Source organism: Rutilus rutilus (assembly GCF_951802725.1).
Source record: "Rutilus rutilus genome assembly, chromosome: 19".
Lineage (NCBI taxonomy): Eukaryota > Metazoa > Chordata > Actinopteri > Cypriniformes > Leuciscidae > Rutilus > Rutilus rutilus.
Window position 1 is genome coordinate 17533036 of NC_140232.1, and position 16747 is coordinate 17549782.

Sequence of the window (16747 nt, forward strand, 5' to 3'; positions counted from 1 at the left end):
GGTTTTTCTCCATTTTTTTTTTGTTTGTTTTTTCCAGACTAATGACATCCACACTTCTCTTTCTACTTCAAAGCTTTTAGGTGTCTGCTACAGTGGCACGCTCATGGACATTAAAAGCATTACTTTATTGTTTAACAACAGTGGATCTTAAATGTTCAGACAGAACACCATCTTTTGAAAAAGCGCAAACTTGGAGTAGATCTGAACTGGTTCAAACGGTTGTAATTCATGAATGTTTTGGAATACAGACCTAAGGTTGTTCTCTTTTAAAAGAAGACATTGCATAAGTGAAAGCACTTCAAAAAATGAAAGTGTAAAAAAAAAAGTTTGTTTACTGTAAAGCAAATGTACTGAGCTAATTATTATTATTTATTTTTTTATACAAAATCTAAATTGTACAAAATAATTTGGACTCAAATTGAGAAAGCTAAAAAGTTTAAAGTACCGTTTGCATGGTAACGCAATGTCAATCCCGCAATTTTGAGTGTTTACGCTTTCAAATTATACCTAATGTATGATTATTACTAAAATATGTCATCGGAAAAGAAAGGCATTAAAAAGCACGACAAGTGTTATATATATACACACACACCAACTATCATGACCATACGCAGGGTTTTAGAAATACCAAAGTTCCACAGCACCACAGTACCACAGCGTTTCTGCCCCTAATTTGCGAATTTGAACACCATTGGACATTGCGATATGATGTCATTACTGCCAATCAGGCTTCAGTATTCTAGGAGAAAGGTGTTTCCCCGTAGCGTCATCGATGACACAACGTTGAGAGACTGATAATAGAAGGGGATAATAGCTTTTAAAAACAATTTTAATCTGTAAAAAGTAAAAACATGGTCATGAAAAATTGCTTTTGGGTTTTGAATGACAAAATAGAATTGAATAGGTGAATGATAATAGAATATTCTCATTTTTAGGTGAACTATCCCTTTAAATTTTGAGTACAGACCAGCCATGATCATGCAAATATGAAGTTGTAGACACTTGGGGGTTTCTTGTCAAAAATAGAAGAATTAAGGATAATTTATTGTAAAATAATAAATTTGATCTATTTGCAAATGTTAATAGGCTATATGACTGTCCTTACCAATCTATAAATGCATGTCAAAGTCACACGTTTTACCATGTTTTTGTGTAGGTCTGAGGGTGATAAGTGAAGGCAGTCAGGAAAGTGTAACTAAGTTTATTAAATTAATTCACAATATGTACATATGCGTTCTTAAATATATGTCTGATATGGCTCCGGTTGAGTTGTTTGCGTTTGAATATTAACATTTATATTGTTACACAGTTGTCAAATATTAAATGCTACATCTTGCGTCTCACTTTTTGACTGTTAAAACTAAAGGGTCGTGAATTCATGTTAGGCAAAGCATCAACAGTAAAGCCCATCTTCTTTGATTTTATTATACACCTCGGAAAATACAGAGGTCTGGACCTCGGGGCGCTCTATGGTGGGTACGACAATGCCAACTATACAGTATACACCACAGTAATAACATGTGGTAAGAAGTTCAATAACAGTATGTAGTAGTATGCACATATAATAATATAATGTAATAGTTATTTATTTCTTGTTTATATTCTGAAGGGCATCTTTAGGTTGTTAGTTAATGTGGCATTGGCTTGAGTCCCTGTATTCTCTCTCTGCACACACACACACACACACACACATTATAATGACCTGACCAATTCATCTATTCCCACACCCTTTACTGTAAATGCACAACACTTTCTTTATCCCCAGTTCTGAAAATAAGGCTATAAATATCGGCTTATGAAGGTCAGTAATACAATAGGAATGAATATGAGATTTATTTACATGGCATTTCATTTTGAAAGAGCTTAAATGTCTTGGAAGTGGCCGTTTTAGGTCTGCAATTACATTTGCCATTTCGGTCTTTTTAATGTCATCATTAACAACAAATGTCTTATATTTCCAGGAAAGAAGAAAAGATTCATTTTTGCTGCCTAGTCTTATTCTAAAAAGGTTTTCTGGCAAGCTTGTGAATAAGGAAATACTGTCTCTTCGCAGTTTTTTCCTCATAAATGTAGATAGATTTCCTTTATTTTTTATGATTTATTTATTGTTAATCTGTCTGCGTCCATTTTGAGTTATGTTTGCTGAGAACATTTGGTATTTGTCAGCAGAGCAATTACATAACATATAGCTATAAATTATGTAAACCTTCAGGCTCTGCCTTCACTAAAGTAGTTTTAAATAAATGATCTGAATCCTAACTCTATTGTGCAGAGACAACTATTGTGGGAATTACTACTAGTGCATTATGGATCTCAGTTCTTGTCTTGAATGCTGTCAATCGATGAAAAAAAATTAACTAGATTAATCAAATCACACATTTTTCTGTGATTTAATCACGATTAAAAACGCTTACATTTTTTACGTTTTTTAGATATTTTATAATGTAATAATTTCACTTAATTACCAAATTAATGTAGAAACAACATAAAGACAGTATATTTTAAATACTTGTTTAATTGCACCATTTTCATGAGGCCAGTGTCACTGTCAAAAACGTGCGTTTTCTGTGACTCCAAAGCACATGTTGAATACGCGTATTTCTAGCAAATCACACGACGAGGACGTGCGTTTTGCTGTCAAATCGCCTGTGCAATCAGACGCCCGACAAGGCATATATGAATAGTTTGGCTTGCCATAGCTTCGTGTGTGTGTCAGGACATTCACAGGCAGCGCGTTCTCTTCTTGTCGTGCTTGAATGGTTTAAAAAATAATTTGCATGAATAAGAGCGTGATCATATAACGTAACGCTAGCCAAAGGATGACCGAAAAAATGGAATGCTGCGTTAATTGCGTTAAATAATTGAATGCGTTAAACTGGACAAAAATGTATCGCATGCGTTAACATTGACAGCACTCATTTACATATGACCTTTTCTTCTCCTAGGTCAGTTTCTGGGCAGTGAGGGAAATATTGACGGCTCAAACACTGAAAATTCGAGCAGAAATATTGGGCCACTTCATCAAAATTGCCAAGGTGAGACATTCTTTGGTTTTCACTGTTCCCTCAGACAGTGCAGCTTGGTTACTTTACCATTAGTTCTCTTTGCTTTGTGCTTGTTGCCATGGCAGCAGAAATATAACCATATAACTTTGATCAAGTTCAGTAAAACATTTATTAATATTTGTATTCACATCTGAATTGCATTTGATATCCTGGTAATTGTCCTTGGCACTGGCGTTACTGTAACTTGTGTTATTAGAAATTAATTAAACATAAAGGTTTTCGTGTCCTTTAACAATAGGCAATTTTAATGATGTTATGTAGCCTGGCTAACGTCAGACCTCATCTCATTGAGACGTGGTTTGGGAACCACATGTTAATTTTCTCGTATTTGAGGCGTGGTTTATGAATGCCCAGAGCCGTTTATTGGGTGCTACGAATGTCTATCAAATGCGCCTGTACGTAGCTCACAGCCAATCGTTTCAATTATACCAGATGACGTATGTAGAGCGACAGAAATTCGAAGACGATGGATCAGAGATTTATGTGTACACGATGGCGTTCAGCGACTATTGCCGTTTGTGCAAGACAAACATGAGGGTAGAAGGTATGTATAGATATAAACAAACTGCTTCGGTGTGTCGCATAGACGTCGTCATCGTCTTGCTGCTCCCTCCCCGTTCTGTGATTGGTCCCCTAGCTGAGGCGAAAATCTGGTCCATGGAATCCAGGCCGCCTAGCAGCGTGAATAAAACCGCGCTGCGCGCAAGGCAGCATGGGGAAACCCAGGCTAGATGTTATGCAAGTCTTGATGGATTAAAGCCTTCTGTTTTAGACCAATGAGAACGAGTAGAGGGATCGTACAGGAGTGGTAAGTGTTTATGGCATGAATCGAGAATGGGAGCAATAAAAAGGTCTTAATCTGACTGTGATTCATCTCAGACACCGTTTAAACAGCTTTCAGTATGTCAGTTTTTCCTTTGCCTCCAACTGTTAGAAAGACGGAGCCATTCGATTTCTTAATGATCTTCAAATAACGATAACAAACAACACAGGGAGTGGCAAAAGTGCCTGTAGTGTCAAATATGTCATCACTGTTACTAATAAACCAAATATTGTCATTTCTCATCACAGCTATTTTCTCATCTGAAAGTGATTAACTACACAGTTCAGTATAACTGCTATTCTTAATAACTTCTCTCAAATCATTTCACGCAAATTTGACTTTCCATCTGTCTTGTAATTGCTTTTAAAATGTAATTTATTACAGATAGCAGAGTTGCCTTGAAAATAAATGTTGTGAATGAACTGTAAAATGAAAAGTTGTTGTTTTATATTTCCAGTCCACTTCTATTGTTCATAGTAAATTACTTTCTACTGAATCTTTAAATTGACAATAGCGTGGAATTTTGATTGGAATGTCTCATAAAATTCAGTAATTTTTTGTTTTTATTCTGCATGTCCTTATTAGATAGGATATTTTGCTTTAATAAAGGCATTAAAAACCTTCAATTTTAAACAGTTAAAAATAAATATTTCTATTGAAATGATACTTGAGAAGTTTCCCAAACCATCATGCAGTTATTTAGAAGCTTATCTTGTCGTTCGTGCCAACAGTCACACAAACAGAGAGCCACAGACTGCTGTGAATTCAATCAGCCTACATGCTCTCCTGAAACTCAATGTACCATGATACAGGAAACCTGCTGAATGACTCCTTATGGTTGAACACTCACCCTGCTCTACCTGCCAAAGCTGAAAGAGCTGCATACCCTGCTACCGACGGACGTGCCCTAGTTAGCCTGAGTGGGCTACGCTAATGGTTACGCTAATGGATAAAGCAGATGAGCCAATGACAAAAAAAAAAAAAACGTAGTGCTACTTTCCTTTATTCCATAAAGGTGGTTGAAACAGTGCTTTACAGAGGTCAGCCTAGAAGAAAAAAGAAGAAGAATGAGACTAGCGTGACAGGACCAGACCGGAAAACATTGAGTGCAGACCGAATATAAATGAATATAAAACAAATCAGTGTACATTGACTTAAACTCTCTGGTGCTTCTCGCATGCTGGTCAAAATGACCTTTTTTTTCCAATGAAATGAATGTACGGTCTATATTTTAATTTGATAATGTTTTTTTATTTCATATTTAGGGGATTTTATGGTATTAAATGATATTTATACAGTAGTTATAATCCATTTATTACCTGTTAAGCTTTTTGAGTGTAGACTTGAAAATGAAATTTACAACTAAAGCGGTCATAAATATTGAATGTTTTGGAGCACAGACATTCAGCAGAGGTTGTGTCAACTAGACTCTCCCCTGTAAAGGCCTCATCGACACGACAGCCATCGGCACCGATCCTTAACAAACCCGTCTCCATACCCGTGATGACTCCGATCTTCAACCAGATGGAACTGGATAATATTCTGATTGTTCCAATCCAATCTGACTTCTGACCTATAATGCTGCCTGAATCATAATCATACCACCTGCCACCTGATGGAGTTTTGTTGCCATTGGCTTTTGTCTTGCTTAGTTGGGGACATTAAATGTAACATTTAATTTAATATTCAACTGTAATATTGATCTGCCTGCATTGACACCATTATATGGGAACTGAACTGAGCTGGACGATGACATTGTGGTTTTCTCCAGAGCGGCTATATATATATATATATAAATGAACTAAATTAATTACTTTTTTACAACAAAATGAAACATCACTGAACTTACTTAAGCTGGACTGTGATGCTATTTTCTTCTGGAAAGAAACTTTCTTGCATTTTCCTGTTATCTCTGTAAAGCTGCTTTGAAACAATCTGTATTGTAAAAAGCGCTATATAAATAAATGTGACTTGACTTGACTTGACTTAAGTTTGGTCTGTTTTTAAAGAAGACACTTGGCAGATTATTGATGAAGAAGAAAAATATTTAAAAAAGTTTTTTATTTTTATTTTTATTGTTATGAAAAATGCACAAAAATGTGAAAGCTTGTTTCCACAATGGAATAAAAAATTGAAAAGGTAATTGCGACTTTTTATCTCATAATTCTTACTTTTTTTTTTTCCTCAGAGTTGTGTGATATAAAGTCAGAATTTTAAGAAGTGGATGAATTCCAGAATTGTGAGAAAAAAAGGGGAAAAAAGAAGAAAAAAAAAGTCTTTTTTCCTCAGAATTGGAGTTTATAACTCACAATTGCGAGTTTATATCTCACAATTCTGAGAAAATAAATCAGAATTGCGAGGGAAAAAAAGTCAGAATTGTCAGTCAGTCAGTCACTATCAGGTTTTGTACCATTAGGATGAAGTAAAAAAAAAAATTATAAAAAAAAAAACACCAGACCTTAAAATTGTTCAGTCAAAAATTGTCAAAGAGCATCAGAGGTTATGAAAATCAGAAGGCTTTTAATTTAGTGGGTCCTGACTTCTATGAAGACTACAGTTTTCTTACATAAGTCATGTAAGTGGGTTATGTTTATTAAGACTGTCTCTTACGTGTTTTTTACAGAAACTGCTTGAGTTGAATAACCTGCACTCTCTGGTTTCGGTGGTCTCAGCCCTTCAGAGCGCACCCATCTTCAGACTGAGCAAGTCCTGGGCGGTAAGCAAGACCTATGCAAGGTTTGGGTGGTTTATTTAATTTTAATTTAATTTAATTAAATTTTTTAAATATATTTATATTTATACTTTTTTTATTTATACATCTAGTCAACAGTTTAAATAATAGAAATTCATAAAGTATAAGCCATAAAATAAAAGGTTTTTAAGTATGATAAATATAGCTTGCATGGAAATTTAGTGTTTAGTAGTGATATACCTGATTAGGAACATAAATTCTGAACTTTTTTAAAATTAGTGATATAGTATTAGAGTATCATAGCCTCTGCAGCACATACTAGAGGAATTTTCCATTCTATTTTGTTTAGGGGGGGGGATCTCTCATTTAATATTCTGTTGACTTACAGGGGATTTATTGTGTATAACCACCAAATGCTAGCCTTTCTGCTGCTTTATAATTTAGCTGACAATGCAGTGTTTGTGTTTATTTCTCCTGGGAGCCCTAGTGCTCTTGGATTTCCCTTGATTTTATTTGCAGAGATGCAGATGAGAAGACCGTCTGAATGCATGAGGACAGTGAAATAATCGGATCCCTTTTTGAACATTTAAGTGGCTTTGAAAAAAGTGCTGTTTTTGAGACCTAGTTTAATGTTGCAAAAGCTTTAAATCTATTTATAAGTATTCGCATTACCCCAGTTTTAAGTCCAAAACCTTTTGACCTCTTTTCTTGAGGGGAAAAATAGAAGGGCTATACTCTATATGCTGAACTGACAACACTAACAACCAGCCCTCATTGAGTAGACTTAATTAGCTGGGTACGTCAGGAAACTTGTAGAAAACAAAATGCATTTAATCAACATTTACAGTTTAAATAATAATTTTTTTCATGCTCAATCTATATTTTATCTGTAGGATCTAGGTCGGCATATCTTTAAAAAGCATTAAAAGCTTCTTAATTTGTATGGCGGATATGCCACTTCTTTCAGATTCTATTTAAATTCATTCTCCATACTTAAACTGATGACTCATTTAACTTCTGTCTCATTACTTTTTACATGCATGTTACTTTGAGAATCATGATATTAAAAAGGGGTAAACAAATAAAGATCCAAAGAACCTCAGTGCAGTAGTTTTTAAGGTAGTAATTGACTCTTATTCGAGAGACAAATTAGGCAGTTTTCCTATTCATTACTTATTTTGTTGAGAGATGTTAGTGGTAGAGAGAGTTCAGACTCACTCGGGGACCTTAATGATGAGATGTAAGCAGCTTCCAGAGTTAACATTCCACATTTGGCCACAGCACTTCTGCAAATTGAGAAAAGATGGAAAAAGAGGGAGCATGTTGTTTAGAAGTAACTGCGGCAGGGCCGTTTGTCGAATACCACAAGCTCAACTTCCTTGCCATGTATTTAGCTTTGCCACAGGGGAATTTTGACAATAACATAGTTAAATATATATAATAAATAATATTCTGTTTAATAAAGTAATTTATTTAATATTATATTTGCCAAAAAGGTTTATTTAATTTATCAGTGTATTTCATTGATCGGGCCGAAAAGTTCTAAGAACGGTTAAGGAATGGTTCCAGTTATATTTCCATTCTCGGCCCGGAATTCTCAGCCCGGAATTCTCAGCCCGGAATTCTCAACACAGTCGGCTAACCGTGCTAAACCGTGCTGGTAGAATGCGTTCAGTGACATCGCTTCTCAGGATTGGTCACTTTTCTGTTGCCTGGCTACCAGTTTCTCTGTAGCTGCCAAAGCGTGCTGTTTGAGCAACAACAGCAATTAATAATGAAATTAAAAGAAATATCTGATCATCCTCCATAATACGGTCACTATTTACACCTCACATCATCTGTAAACTCTTGCGTTACCAAGGCACCAACTAACGCATTTGTATTACATTCCAAAAACCTCTGTTATCAGCACCACAGTGGAAAATGAAACTGTAACGGCTGGTCCGGATTGGCTCGGAATGGAATGGTTTAAGGAGAACTCCGGTCAATTTTAACATTGAGCTAATTTTTTTTGTAAATTTGGAGTGCTGTCAGTACAGAGAACAACGACAAAAATCGGTGTTGCCTACACCGTGTTATCCTCTTTTTAAAATGTGCACCCTGTTGACTTAAATGGGGCAAGTTTTAAACCTGCTTTTAGCCTCTTAACATCCTTGATGTGTCATTACAAGTGCCCAGCCATGTGAGTGCTTCCTTCCCGAGTGAACACGATGAATCTGACTGCAGTAGATGTGAAAGATATGAATAAAAGTGATGTTAATTCAGCCAGCGCACACCTGTATTTACTTCCTGTTTTCGGTCGAAGTCCACAGTAGTCGATTGTCGAACTCATACTGTTGCTTAGTTACCTATGATCACGCGCGTGAACTCGACAATCGACTACTGTTAGGGTTACCGCTCTCTTTCCTAACCCAAAGAGAGCGGTTTGGCCTGATGCTGGAAAAGCTGCTATTGGTTCTGTTTACATCACAACACTCAATTTTTATATATACACACAGACATACACTGATTGAGCCAAAACATTATAACCAGTCACAAGTGAAGTAAATATTGTTGATCATTTCCTTATATGGCCACATATTAAGGTCTGGGTAGATTAGATGGTAAGCAAACAATCAGTTCTCTTAAACAACGTGTTGGATGCAGGAGAAATGGGCAGGAGTAAAGATCTGAGCGACTTTGGCAAGGGCCAGATTGAAACGGCAAGACTTGTGGGTTGTTACTGGTCAGCAGTGGTGAGAAATTACCAACAGTGGTCTGAGAGGGATAAACCACAAACCGTCGACCCAAGGTTCATCAATGCACAAGGGACACAAAGGAATCCCGTCTGGTCCGAGACAAAAGAAAGTTTACTGAGGGACTAGTCACACAAAATTTTAATGATGGTTATGAGATTAATGTATCACAAAAGACTGCTGCATATGGGGTTGCGTAGCCACAGACCAATCAGAGTGCCTATGGGCACGCAAGCGTCAGTACTGGACCTTGAAGCAGTGGACAAAGGTCGTCTGGTCTGGTGAGTCGGCCGTGTACGTGTGCATGGACGGTCGTGTACGTGTCCTGGGGAAGTGATGGCACCAGGATGCACTGTGGAATGACGACCAGCTTTGTGAAGGGAGGGTGATGCTCTGGGCAATGTCCTGCTGGGAAACCTTGGGTCTGGCCATTCATGTGTGCGTAAATTTGACACGTTGACATCTATTTTTGTATGGTACATTTCAATTAAAACTGTATTTCTTGTTAAAATAGAGACAATGATATTAAAATCCTTTTTTTTTTTTTTTAAGGCAGATTAGTGCCATCTGGTGGGAGTAAACCAAGAAATACTTACGTATTGCCCTGGTGTAACCATTAGGTTCCTATATAGCTCTAAATAAAAAGGCTTATAAATTCTCTAGTTGTTTTTTAGACATAAACACTTATTTTTATTAAGTTGTGGATTTGGATATATATTTAGACATTATGAAAGACTACTTTTTAGGGGGGGGGGGGGGGGGGGGTTATGTTGATTTGAAGTGTCAGTTTTCGCATTAATTTTACTACAGTCAAACCTGAACAAGGAGAAAGACATTTTGTTACACATAACATCAAAATTCTATAAAAATAAACAGGAATGCTTTATCAGAGCTTAACCTGATTTCAGCATCTTATTTGAGTTCTCTGGCTCAATTTTGCCATAATTGTTACAGCATCATTTCATTTGTGTGTCTGTGTGAGAAAGAGAGAGTGTGTGTGTGAGTGTGAGAGTATGTGTGAGTGAGTGTGTATTTGAGTTGGTGTGTCTGTTTTAGAGTATAACCTCTTCCTTGCTGTCCTTTTTCTTTCTTTTTTTTACTGCATTGTGGCTGAATTATTGATTTTATTTCACGCATTTGCAAAAACGTTCTTTGTGTTACAGTCACACCAGTTCATACAATCACACAATTGTTATGAGTACTATGCGGTCCAGATGGATCAATGCCAGGTCACAGACCTTAATCAGTGTTCTTTGCATCACATAATGCTTCAAGTCTCATGTCACATTGCCAGACACTGTGTGCCTGCACACCATCTACAGGGATAAATTCTGATTCATTGCAGCCCTGTTTTAAGAGGTTTCTTTTCCATGCGTCCCAGAGCCCTGAAGCTTGTATTCGAGAAAATCTGCACATTTGAACTATGGTTCGGTTTTAATTATAGATTGAAGCATTTCATCTATTGTCCTGTTCATAATGAAAAGGCACTTGCGTGTATTTGCTGACGGTTCTGCCTGACTATAATGACTGTTTTCGGTCTTGCTGTGCAAATGGTTTATGTTTCACTGCCCATGGCACAGACTGGAGTGAGTAATTCTCTATGTCATTTGTTCCAGCCAATTTCTGAACCGCTTGACTTCAAGGCCATGTTTCCACTTATTTGAAGATTAACTGCTGATTTCCCAGTAGGCATGCAATGAATTAGGGCGAATACGGTGCTCGCTGGTATACATTTTGGAGCACATTATATACGAAGATACAGATTTGAAATGACTTTATCATTATTTTCAGCACTTTTAGGTTTATAAGTCTGTTCTGCTTTATGCAATGAATGCTGCCTGTCAGTCAAGAAGTACAAATTAAATGTAAACAGAAATGCATATAGTGGGGTTCATAAGTCTTAGAGGAGACATAATCAAAGGTTTAGGATTTTGAAAAAATTTAAACAAAGAAAAGTTCAGGTTATGACATTCATTGCAAAAAATAAACTAATAATTCGGCACTATTTGTTGGTCACTAATGGAATAGTTTTGTGACATTAATCATGTGATTCTTTGTAAAGACATTCAAATGCTTTTTAGATCATCTCAAATCATTTTGGATAACATGATCAGGTTTGAGACATACATTATTTATTTATGTATTTATTTACCCCCCAAAAAATCTAATTCTTTTGTCATTTACTCCCCTTCAAATATTTTGAACACATTAATTTATTTATTCTGCTTATTGTTATTCCTATAATATGATTCATGATAAATGATGCAAAATATATGCATAATTTTCAGTAGAAGTCTCAGACTTTGAGAGCCCACTGTATACAGTGTGGGAGTATTAAGATGAGACAAACGTCAAGAGGAAAGATACCGGAGAAGGGAAGTAAAATAATAATTTGGGAGCATGTTCACTGAAAGAAGGAAAGATGTAAAGCTTTTGGTGAAGAGATGAGATGGAGAAGGGCGAGCTTATATACAGTGAAGACAGATGGCCCCTTGATTCCAGAGTATGTATCCCAGCATTCTCTCAGTGTTGCAACACTCGCCAACTGCCAAATACAAGTCAAAACTTGGCTTTGGCTAATCAATAAAACCAGTTGGCCATTAATTTTATATGGGATTGGAACATTGCACATACTACCGTTTAATTTCTTTTCCCATCCTTTTTTTTTTTCTTGCACAATTCTTTCTCCTACTTCCATTTTCTTTAAATTGATCCCCTGTTCCGCTCTTTTTCCAGTTCTAAAATAAATAAAAAGACAATATTTTTTAACATCGCACCTATAGCTAAGACCCGCATCCGCAGTTGTTCCGAATGTGTCCCTGAGCTCAATGCTGCTCCGTCTTTACAGCTTTTGATGTATGGAGGCTTTAAACTGCTAAAGCACAGTAATGGCCTTCATGAACTACTGTAATCAAAGTCAGTCGTGTGTTACTGCAAAATAAAATAAAGATGTTAGTGGTTGAAGGAATCTCCTCACTTTCATCGCCCTCGGAGGGATTGTTTAGCGCTGTATGTGTCTATGGAAATGAGTAATGCCAGTGTGGCAGGCGCTAAAGTCCCTGTGTGCTGCTGTGGTCGTGGTGGCGGGTGATGGAGGCTTGATGAAGATCAGAAAAAGTTTTTGTTTTGGCATTTGATTGCTCTATCGCAGACCAAAAATGACTAGAGTAGCTGCTGAGATGGTGCACGCATACACACACACATGGAAATCACATTGACTGAAATATGCCGGTGCTCTTATAATTTATTTATCCATCCCTGTTCATCATTTGTAATTAGTTTTTCCTTAAAATATCATAAGCGGTCTCACTTAGCTCGCAGTACTTCTTCAAATCTTTGTCATAATATTATTATTTCCACACCAGGCTCCCTGATTGATGGTATTGTGATCTAACTTCCCTGCCATGGATTATCTCAGCACCGTTTTAAATCAAATCAAATCCATACTGCTTCCTTTGGCAAATAAAAGAAGGGGGGAAAAAATCACTTTTCTGTTTCTCTGTTGCAAGTTCAAAGGAGAAGAATCCAAGTTTGTGGTTCATTAAATTATTCAGGTAAATTTTAGGCCAACATCTAAATGCTTTCCACTCCCTAACTGTATTGCTTGAGTATGAAGCTGTTGTAAATGAAATGTATCCAAAAGTCATGTTGATTGGAGCAACTCGGCTTGTAAATGACTAGTATAATCTTTCACAGTCACTCAATGTTTATGCATGATATATCTATATACCGATCAACTATCTATATCAACTATCAATAACCTTTCATACAAGTAAGGCAGTTTTTTTGTTTCATTATTTAAAGGAGTAGTTCACCCAAAACTGAAAACTATGTCATAATTTACTTACCTTCATGTATTTTGTTTTGTTTCGTTTCAGAATAGTTCACACAAAAATAAAAATTATCATTTACTCCCCGCCATGTCTTTCGTGATCCACATGACTTTACTTCTTTGGGAATTTAAGGTATTCCTTGCTGGATTTTTTTCAATGAAAGTGAAATCGTTTGTTTTGTCTTTTTTGGAGCTTGACAGTCTCTGGTCATCATCACTTTCATTGTATGGAAGAGAGATATTTAAATAATGCACTTCACTCAAAATTTTAGATTGCAATTAAAATGTTTACTATTTCCTCCCAACTTTTTTAGTCTAAAGCAACTAAAAGAGTAACACAATCTAACATTATGCTAGAAGACATGGATTGTATTATACTATTATACGCACTGTTTAACAAGATGTGAAGATTAAAAAGTGCATGACTGATGAAATGATTTTCACCTCTGGAGACAGTGTGGTTTCAGCAACTGTTGCTTACATCGTGCTTACAACAAAATCTCCTCTCTGACTAAACCTACGAAAGTGTGAACAGACTGGATAGTAGTATGTGTATTTGTCTAATACCAGAGGAACATGTTGAAGTACTTTGTGCAGCACTTGATGTGATAAAGCCATGGGTGATGGAATTTTTGAGTTAATGAGCTTTTCGTTAATCCTAACAGGGGTTTTGCACATGGTCATCCCTACTGATGTTTTTCAATAGCACATGTGCTGCAAGGAAGCGTTGGGTGAATTTATGCCACTCATAAAGACCTTCTAGACACTGAGCCTGTTTCATGTGATCATGTGCTTTCCATAAATGAGAAATATGCCCAGTGCCGATAGCATATGTTTGGAGTTTGAGCTCTGGGAACTTTTTTCATTAGTCTCCCAATAGGTTTTATTGTTTTTCATATTTATCATATTTGCAGACAGCTTTATTTAGATCAGAAGACTGAATGGGGTTCCCCTCTGACAAAATTCACAAAACTGCGCCTCCCCAAGTCCCCCTACTAAAGTTAGTGGCCAACTTGGGAGTAACTCTGTTTATTTTTCAAGGGCAGTATATTTAAGTGAATGAGGCAGAGCTGAGATTAATTTTTTTTATAATAATAATAATTGTTATTATTAGTTTAACACTCATTAAAAATAATAAAATAATAATTATTAATATAATTATTGGCAAATGTTTTTCATCTCAGATACCTCTATTAATTCAATCAAATATTTATAAAAAGATGATAAATTTGCCAAATAAAAATAATAATTAATACATTAAAATGTATTTAAAATTGATTCAAAGGCATAACTGGAAAAGTTTTCTTAGTGAAATTTAAATACATTTTAAATTGATATTAATTTAAATATGTAGCATCTTTTTTTAATCTTATTTAAATTAATTAACAGGTAACTAACATAAAAGATTCATTTAATAGATTCATATTTTTGTTTTTGCTTGAATTCAATACCTCTGATTTATATTTCAAACTTGAGAATTAGCCATTAGGTGTTGCTGATTTGCTGACTGAATGAACTATTTGTGTCTTGTTTGCTTTCTGTTCTTAACAGTTGATCAGTCGAAAGGACAAGGCCACCTTTGAGAAGCTTGACTTTCTGACGTCAAAGGAAGAGAATTACAACCGGATGAGAGAGTACACCAGGTCCCTCAAAATGGCTCCCTGCATCCCCTACCTAGGTGAGTGTTATTAAAAGTCATGACAATATTCAGTCAGAAATGTCTTGAGAGGCTTTTTAAATTTAAAAAAAAAAAAGTAAAAGTTTGCTTATTAATAAGGCCATAACTAAAACATAAGATGCTTCCTTTTGAACAGAAACATTTTGGTCAGAGAGAGGAATGGGTCAATCCTCACTGGACTTAACCATCTTTGCAATATTGACTCAATTAATGCTAGCAAACACATTTTACTTCAGTATAATGGCTTATTGCTTGTTTCTTGATGATTGGTGATGGCAGGGTTCTTTTTTTTTTTGGCCTTGTCTCATCTGCACATTCTCCAGTGTCCAGCAGAGGGCATATCAATACACCTCTCCAGTTCATGAATGATTGAGAAATGTGCCATATCCTGTTTTAGGTATCAACACGGGAAAGAAAATTACATTCGTCAAACCATTTCAGGGGGTTTCTGCTAAAGCTCAAATATTCTGTCACTGAACTTAAAAGCTCCTTGACTTCCTGACCATTTTTGTAAGATGGAAATTACAATGAAATCGTATTGAAATCCAGATTGGTACAGTGGTAGACACTTTTTCTCTCTCATGAAAAGACATCTGTCAAAGACTCTCATGGATGTTGCAGAAGCCCAGTGAGAAATTATTTACACACACATCAGTCTTCTCTAAAGGCACTGACAGCACTTGAAATGGATACCTCCCTCAGGATTGTCCAACATGGTCCAGATCTTTCATTGCAGTGAAATCCGGATGACTAATCCAGCTGTTAGCCGAGAGCCCGACCTGATCAGAAAGGGATCCTGCGGCTTTATGTTTAGGAGACGTTTTGGATGTTTGGCGGTCTTGTTTTACGAGATGTACTTTTTAAGATGAGGTTGTTTGATTTTGAACTGCACGACATAGACCGTACGTCATTGCCACATGCTTGAGGCCCGAGCCCATGGTCACAGTTTTCCAGGTGCTCTTGTGTCATTGTGGTATGCGAATAACTAAAAGACCGTTCCGAAATAACTTCTGTCGGCTGTAACTCAAATTATCTCTTGGTCTGTAACTTGTGGGCTGGTTCATTTCTAGAGGTCTGAAATGCACAAACAGCAAGTCACTGTAATTTTTAAGAAGGTAAACATGCGGATAGAGCTGACGCATGCCGTCCCAGCCGCACACATCTTTCTCATTAACCGAATTTCCTTTACATAATCCACACTGAGTGTCTGCTTCCACTTGCATCAGAGTTTCGGTAAACTACTGTACGTCCCACTCACCACAGACGTCACAGAAAAAGAAACCACTGTACCTGGTGCCGGTACCTTGTGGTTTAGTTGCAGGGAACTCCGGGAACATATTCCCATTCCTGAGCAGCAGGCAGTTGAAACCGCAGGGACGGAAAGACGTGGCTGAGGTTGTGCAGGCTGTCACTTTAAATCTGTCAGTTTCCACTGCGCTTCTCCAGTGGCCCGTTCCATTTCCCATTGGGACAAAGGAAAAAGGAAATTAAATGGTTTGGGATTTTGTCAAACACTCTTTTCATGCCTTTTGATGTATTTAATAGAACTTGTATTCTTGGTTTTAATACAAAAAAAGAGTTCATACTTTCAGTTTGTACCAAAAATGTATTAGAGCCATAGGTTATTTATTTCTTTATATAGATTGATTGCTACCTCAGTTATATCCTGCTTTACACTTAGAATAGAAGTCTATTTGAAGAGTGCACTACACTAAGTCAAACAAAATAATGATACTGTTTAGAGAGTCTAGCCATAACTTCCCTAACAATGGAAATGTGGCGTTTAACAACCATTAGCCTTAATGAAGCTTGAGGACTCAGAAAATTCTGATCCAATGTGCTTTCCAAATATCTGTACAGCTATTTATTACTGTTTCACATTTACCGCTCTTTGGTGACTTTTTGTTGGGTGAAACCCATTT

At 36.4% G+C, this 16747-nt stretch overlaps 1 protein-coding gene across 1 annotated transcript in view; it reads left to right on the plus strand.

Annotated features, from left to right (window-relative positions):
• Nucleotides 1–16747, plus strand: part of ralgps1 (Ral GEF with PH domain and SH3 binding motif 1) — a 116151-nt gene that overhangs the window by 23228 nt on the left and 76176 nt on the right. Inside the window, exons 8-10 of the mRNA XM_084388481.1 lie at nt 2946–3035; nt 6512–6604; nt 14699–14825. Of these exons, the coding sequence (XP_084244607.1) occupies nt 2946–3035; nt 6512–6604; nt 14699–14825 (310 nt within the window). The remainder of the gene's footprint in view (nt 1–2945; nt 3036–6511; nt 6605–14698; nt 14826–16747) is intronic.